This window comes from Cydia splendana, chromosome 2, assembly GCF_910591565.1.
Source record: "Cydia splendana chromosome 2, ilCydSple1.2, whole genome shotgun sequence".
Lineage (NCBI taxonomy): Eukaryota > Metazoa > Arthropoda > Insecta > Lepidoptera > Tortricidae > Cydia > Cydia splendana.
Window position 1 is genome coordinate 10,770,064 of NC_085961.1, and position 7,057 is coordinate 10,777,120.

General features: G+C 37.7%; 2 protein-coding genes across 2 annotated transcripts; both read left to right on the forward strand.

Moving 5' to 3' along the window:
* Positions 1 to 465: 465 nt before the first annotated feature.
* LOC134800208 (proton-coupled folate transporter-like) lies at positions 466 to 2,091 on the forward strand. The gene is made up of 3 exons (XM_063772704.1): positions 466 to 1,394; positions 1,474 to 1,606; positions 2,021 to 2,091. The coding sequence occupies exons 1-3, from the start codon at positions 561 to 563 to the stop codon at positions 2,089 to 2,091; spliced, it is 1,038 nt and encodes a 345-aa protein (XP_063628774.1). The 5' UTR covers positions 466 to 560.
* Positions 2,092 to 2,188: 97 nt separating this feature from the next.
* LOC134800215 (uncharacterized) lies at positions 2,189 to 6,454 on the forward strand. Its single transcript, XM_063772716.1, has 5 exons — positions 2,189 to 2,309; positions 3,278 to 3,415; positions 5,625 to 5,708; positions 5,787 to 5,943; positions 6,367 to 6,454. Exons 1-5 carry the CDS (start codon positions 2,273 to 2,275, stop codon positions 6,452 to 6,454), a joined length of 504 nt encoding a protein of 167 aa, XP_063628786.1. The 5' UTR covers positions 2,189 to 2,272.
* Positions 6,455 to 7,057: the final 603 nt, after the last annotated feature.

Genomic DNA, 7,057 nt, shown 5'->3' on the forward strand with positions numbered 1-7,057 from the left:
CCTACATGAAATTGTTTCACTTAATATATCCATACTATCAGTTTACTATTCCTATAATTCTGGACCATCAGTGCAGTGTAGACTAGTAGTGAACATTTATGATATTGACATTACGTTTGTTACATGTTATTCAATGGCTGCGACTCCGCCGGGTAAACATTCAGAGCAAATAGTAATGAGCGACGACGGCCGATAACTTGTCTTATACAGTATGCTACCGAACACACTACCTAAATAAAATAGAGTAACCTAACATATACCCATTTGTTTCTATTTAACAAATTTATACGTATGTTATTTTTGCCCTCACGGACATCGATCGTTAAACCCCGGGACGTATGCAATTCCACAGCCAATGTACACTTGCGCAGGATTCGCGTACTTCTGGAAATGTAGTCTTCACGAGAGACAATATTTTTCTCCAATATACATACTGTATTCTAAGAAATATAGTTGCAACTGAAGTTATCTTAAGAGTCAATTACAGTAGCACGAGTATCGTACGTTTGGTTAGTTGAATCAAGCTGATTGTAGATGTTCTAGTTTATTTAGAAAGCACTATGCACTGTGCTCAAATTGACAAATCGGAAAATGATGACGAAAAGTTACTTCGCCAAACACAGACTGTTCATAAAATCGAAACAGATAACGAAATAACTATTATTCCGAGAAAAGGGCTCACCGAAAGATTAAAATATCTGAGATCAAACATAACTGTGGAACCCATTATGGCTGGTCTGGTTATACCGGCGGCCATGGCAAAACTCGCGATTCAAAATTTAAATTTGGCTAAAGCTTGTCTTGTGAAACTAAATTATGGCCCTGAAATATGTAATCCCTTAATTGATAAACATGGCAGCAACTTGACTGAATATGAGCGAGAAGTGCAGAAAGTCATTTCGTCGATAGAAACATGGAGAAGCATAATTCATACCGCCTTACCTACGCTCGTTGTGATGTTTATGGGAGCCTGGAGCGACAGAACTGGTAACAGAAAAATCTGCATGTTGCTTCCTATTTTCGGAGACTTATTGATGACTGTAAGCAATATAGTATGCACCATTCTTTTTTACGAGATCCCCGTAGAAGTTACAATGTTTCTAGAAGTATTGTTCCCGGCCATTACTGGGGGTTGGGTTACGATCTTTATTGGGATTTTTAGCTATATTAGTGACATTACCACCCCAGAGACCAGAACGTTTCGTATTGGCTTGGTGAACTTGTGCCTAACGATCGGCATACTCATAGGAACTAGTTTGAGTGGAATCCTACTAAAATGTTTTGGTTATGTGGGGACATTTCTCATATCTGGTTGTCTATTCTTACTGACAATGATATACGGTTACATTTGTTTAAAAAATAATACAAAACCAGCTAAAATGGAAATCAAAAAGGTAAATATTACTTATTTTATTGGTTCACACCTGAATGTGCAATATAAGTACCTACCTACTTAACGAATTTGCTTTTCAGTTCAAGTTTTCAGAGTTGCTGTCTCTACAAAAAGATACCATATCTGTCATCACCAAGAAAAGACAGGGGGACTTAAGATTGATGATTACTTTAAACTTATTAGTAGTTGCTATTATTTATGGACCCAGCCACGGTATGCACAATTTTTTCGTTTTGCGTAGGCAAAACAACGTACGCAAACTAAACTTGTAAGTCAGTGAGAACCAGGAAAATCATACTCATCCCATTCTCTTTTCAGTCAGTCTCGGTACAAAAAGTACCGAGGTTGACTGAAGTAGCATGACAAATACGAACGTTTCCGAGAAAATACGACGGAAAACAATTATGCACTATATCTGTATTGAGAGAGAAGCGAATCTGTATTGTAACTTTTTACAATAAAATAGATACCACCCGTTCGCTTCAAGATGGCAGTCGGCGACCGTTACATGATAATATCACAGGTAAAATTACTATTACGGTCGACTAAAAAAAGTGTACTTTATTAAATAATGTTTGTGATTGTAGTAAATGCATGTTAATAATTTAATAAAAGCTTTTAATTTAGTTGAAAAGCTGTGGTGGCCGAGTGGATATGGCGTCAGAAGGGGTGGCGCGGGGAAGCGGGCCGGGAGGTAACGGCCAACTTCAAGCGAACGGGTGGTATTTTTATAAGTTTATATAGAAAAGTCCTATGGAGGCCCAGGATTTTATGATCCTGTATCGTATAATAATATAATTTGTTCCTTTTATAGCGGAACACTTAGTTACTTACCTATTTGTGCGATACCGGCTGAATTGGGATGCGGTCAGATATAGCATGTATTCGACATACAGTCACATATTACATGCATTGGGTAAGTACCTAAAATACATTTAAGAAAGGTAAGTAAATACCTTTTCTCTTAATAACATCAAATTGAAGTAGTTCAGTTTGTTTATAACAACTGAAAAGGACTATGCGTCAAAATGGTCCAAAAACCAATAGACTTGAGAATTAGGTCGTTAGATAGGTATTTCTATGAACTTCACTTCGTTCTATGGGCACCAAGCCGAATTCCATTGCAGAACTGAGATATTGGTATTTTAGTCAAAATGTCGTCACCCTTATTACCTAGGCAAAAGAGTTCACCGCCGGGCGAGCGCGACAATCCCATACGCCGCGCTCGCTCGGCGGTGCGCATACATCTACCCTGCAGCATTAATTTACTTACTTGGACTCTATTGCCCAGGTAATAAGGGTGACGACATTTTGACTAAAATACCAATATCTCAGTTCTGCCATGGAATTCCGATTTGTGTCCATAGAACGAAATGAAGTACATAGAAATACCTATCTAATGACCTAACTCTCATTTCTGTTGGTTTTTGGACCAGGCTCCATACAAAGTTGCCCATGGTCCTTTAACTATTTTTTTTAATATCGACTTTATTTCGTAAGTATTAAAGTAGAAAATCAAATGGATAAAAAACTAGTTTAAAAACACTTCACTTTTTACCACACAGATATACATTTAACAAGATAGCACTATATTCTTTTGCCTGTACGATTTTTTCTTCGACAGTATGCCTATATTATATTTATTATAGCTCCGTATAGATAAGATAAGATAATATTGTATTGTCAAAATTGTGTAAAAAGTATAACATGTTATAAATTATAAAGGTATCAACAATTTTGCCCATTTCGAGCGTACAATAAATCTTATATAACTAAATTCAATGTCGAATAGGTAGGTACCTATTCTCTTATAGGTACCTACTTAATGTAGCTACAGTCAGCATTTAATGCTCGTGAACAAAAATTACGCTCTTTTACTTGCAGCTGCTTTCCTGTCAATAAGTATATTGAGCAAGCGATGGGGTCTGGATGACTCCGTGCTCTGTCTCATTTCAGTCACAAGCAAACTCGTCGGTTTTGTTTACATCAATTTCGTCCGAACTGATTTTCAAATGTATTTGGGTAAGTTTCAAATATAAATAATACTGCCTTTCTTTTATATTCGGTATTTCGTAGTTAGTTACTTATCAGTTCATTTCGAAACTTTCGCGAACCTAAACATGACCTAAACATTAACCCAAGTTATAATGCCACATTGTGAACTTACCTACTCGAACCGCAGTGGCGTAGCTAGGGGGGGGCGGCGGGGGCGGCCCGCCCCGGGTGTCACCCATTTGGGGGGTGACACCCGACCGTGAACATCAGTAGTGCCATCTATAAAAATTCGTAAAACTGTGGCAGATTGCATAACCGCCATTAAGGAAATAATATACAACCATGAGGAACCCGAGAGATTTTGGCAGAATATTCCTGATCATATTTAAAGACTAAAATGTCCTATAAACTGTTTTGGAATTCGCCTAGTTTCATAGTCCAGTACCACCAGCATAGCAATGTACAAATTGCAGAACATTCCCAAAAAGCGGAAACGTTCTCGGGAATGTTCTCAGAACATTCCTGCAACATGGAAATTATTGTTCCGCCATCTTGGATTTTTTCCAAAAAAAAACGTTTGTCATAGGAATCTAGAGGCCTCTATCTCCCGCCATGCTAAATCTCAGCGCGCTCGGACCAACTTGAAAAAATTAAAAAAAAAAAGTTGGCCATTTTGTTTTTTTTTAATGCAGTTTGTTTTGTCTCGGGGCCCTCTATGACATTTGGTCGAGCACCCCCCACCTAGGTCTGACCTAGCACCTATCACGCACCGTTTAAAAGTTGCCATACAAAATAAAAGTGGCCAGTTTTCCCGCAATTGTAGCATTTATTAAAAAAAAAAATTCATAGGTATTTAGGGGACCCCGAGATTCCGTGACCAAAATATCAGCGCGCTAGGACAAACTTGAAAAAATTAAAAAAAATGTCGGCCATATTGAAAAAAACATGGCGGCGTCAAAAACTGCCAGGATCCCTCTATGACATTTGGTCGATCACCCCCCACCTAGGTCTGACCGTTTGGCCGGGCCGTCATACATTTTTCTGACCGGAAGCGGTAGACCAAAAGTCGGAATTTTCTGGGGGTAAGGATACTACACCTAAACTATCGTGAATATTCATGGTTTAAACTACGATAAATAAATAAATTCTCGTTCTCGAGAACATTCTCAGTAGTTACCAAGAATATCTCATGTGGAAAGTTTCGCAAGTTTGGAAAGTTTTTTTTTAATTATGTGATTATTTCTGTAATTGACAAAAAAAAGTTAAAATTATTTTTGGGTGACAGTTTTACAAATTTACATACATTTACATTTTATGTACAAAAAATCGAAACCCAATTTTATTTTGGCGAAATTGACGTAAACTCTTTTAGTATATTTTCCTTATTTTGGCCTCAGAAATGCATGGTTAAAATCTCTCTGGGTTCCTGGTATGTAACAATAATATGTTGGCGCCTCGTAGGTTTTTTTATTCAGAAAAGTTTTTTTTTATTATGTGATTATTTCTGTAATTGAGAAGCTATGTCACTGTTTCTAATTGGGTGACTCTGGACTATTTGAAATTCATTGTGAAATGGGATTTTACAGAATCTCTTTCAAATCGCGCACTTGGCAAAAAAAGTATTTTTTTACGTAAATTATTTGTAGGTATATCTTTCACGGGACAATGATGACTCGGACCTTTGGGAGGCGTGCGCGGAGCCCAAGCCAACATGTAGATGCCCTTATGACACTTATGAAATGTGGGTTACACCGAGCGGATGCTGTCCTTGCCCGTGTCATAGAACGCGCGCAGAGGCAACACCCGCCAGGGTGTGGACTATTGAGAGTTCATGGAATCTAAAATGAAAGCGATGGAGTAAATTGTGAGCTATGGAATATTAAACGTAATTTTATAATTGTAAAATATTAAACATATTTTACAATTTTGATTGAATTTTGGGGTGACACCCACAATTTCCGCCCCGGGTGCCACCCATGCTAGCTACGCCACTGCTCGAACCTATAATGATTTAGGTACTTAAGAATAAGAATAAATTTATTATCAAAAGAACACATAACAGAGTATGGCAGGGGTCTCCGCACTAGGCTACGCCTGTATCGCGGGGAACCAGTTACAGTTAATTACACTTAATTCTAATCTAACACTCGGTCTTGTATACCTAAGATTAAATTTATTATGGCGTTAGTATATAAAATTTCGAATGAAATTGTAGTTGTATGTATCTTTTTTGCAGTTCCCATCGTACAATTTTTGAATGCAACAACATTTACTTCATTGCGTTCAATGTCATCAAAACTAGTTCCAAGTGAAGAATTGGGTATGTCTCGCGTTACTGATGCTCTAATTGAATTTAGCAAGTTAGGTGATTTTTAACTTCTACCATAATTGTTTGCAGGCAAAATGAATTCCCTATTCAGTCTAGTGGAGACTCTCGCTGCGCTCGTGTTCGACCCGGTGTACGCAACCATATACGCCCAGACCATGAAGCAATTCACTAGTGCGGTGTATGTGTTTAGTTCTGGGATGGCTGTGCCCGCCATCGTCATGTTAATGTACGTTTACATCTTCCCTTCTTTATTTTAAGCTACAAGAGCCAGTACAGCTCTTATCAGGCAACCTACTCGTACTAGCGTAGAATAACATACCGCAACAAGGCAACACTGCCTGTTCGTCTATTAACCTTTTAACCGCCGTAGATTGATATATAAGACAAACAAAATCGGGCTCATTTCACCGCGCTCTGATAAATAAGACAAAACTTCGGGTAACTTCGTACCGCCGGCGACACGAGCACGCTCGATGAAAAATTATATGGCGGGTAAAAGGTTAATATAGTCTTGAGCAACGCAAGTAATTACCGTTAGCATCATCATACATTAGTACTACCATAGGTATATGCAACTCGCTTGAATTGTCTAAGGGTGGGTTCGCATGAACAATGAATGGCCTGATAAACCTAATTTTCCATTTTACAGATGGTTTATTATCAGACACCGTCAGAAGATAAAGCATCGAACTGTAGAACTAGAAAACTTGCCAAAGGAAGCCAACCTATCTACCTAGCTAAGTGGATATGGGTAATATTTTTACAACCATAATATGTATGTTATATGTAGGTATAGTGGCCCGGCCAACGAAAGAAAAGTCTTCTAGAAAGCGATTTTCGCTCATGTCGTCTCGGATATGGGTGAATATGGTATCGACGCATTCAGTGTAATGCCCTGAATACAAATATATGAGATGACAAGCGCGAAAGTGGTGGGGGTAGTTGCTGTAACGTCATAAAGTCGGCAGTACAAACTTTTTGTTTATTTTCTTTTAAACATACCATGTGGGGTACCCAATGAAAGGGCTTTGTGAGTAGATTACTAATATATAATATTAACAATACTTGGTTTAACTAATTATTAGAAAACGTTCAAAAATTTCACAATCCACAGTTGACTTCTAACTGCTCTAAATTGAAAATGGCTGAATGGATCCGTCCAAAATACATACCAAGTGACTGTGAATATCTTCTATATAATGTTAAAAAATAATTAACCACATATATCAAAAAATAAGAAAAGTACATCAAGTTGAAAAAAATATAATATTCTGTTACATTAAACTGCAACTATTATTAAAACAAACAAAAGACCCGACAGTTTGACATATATTTTTGAA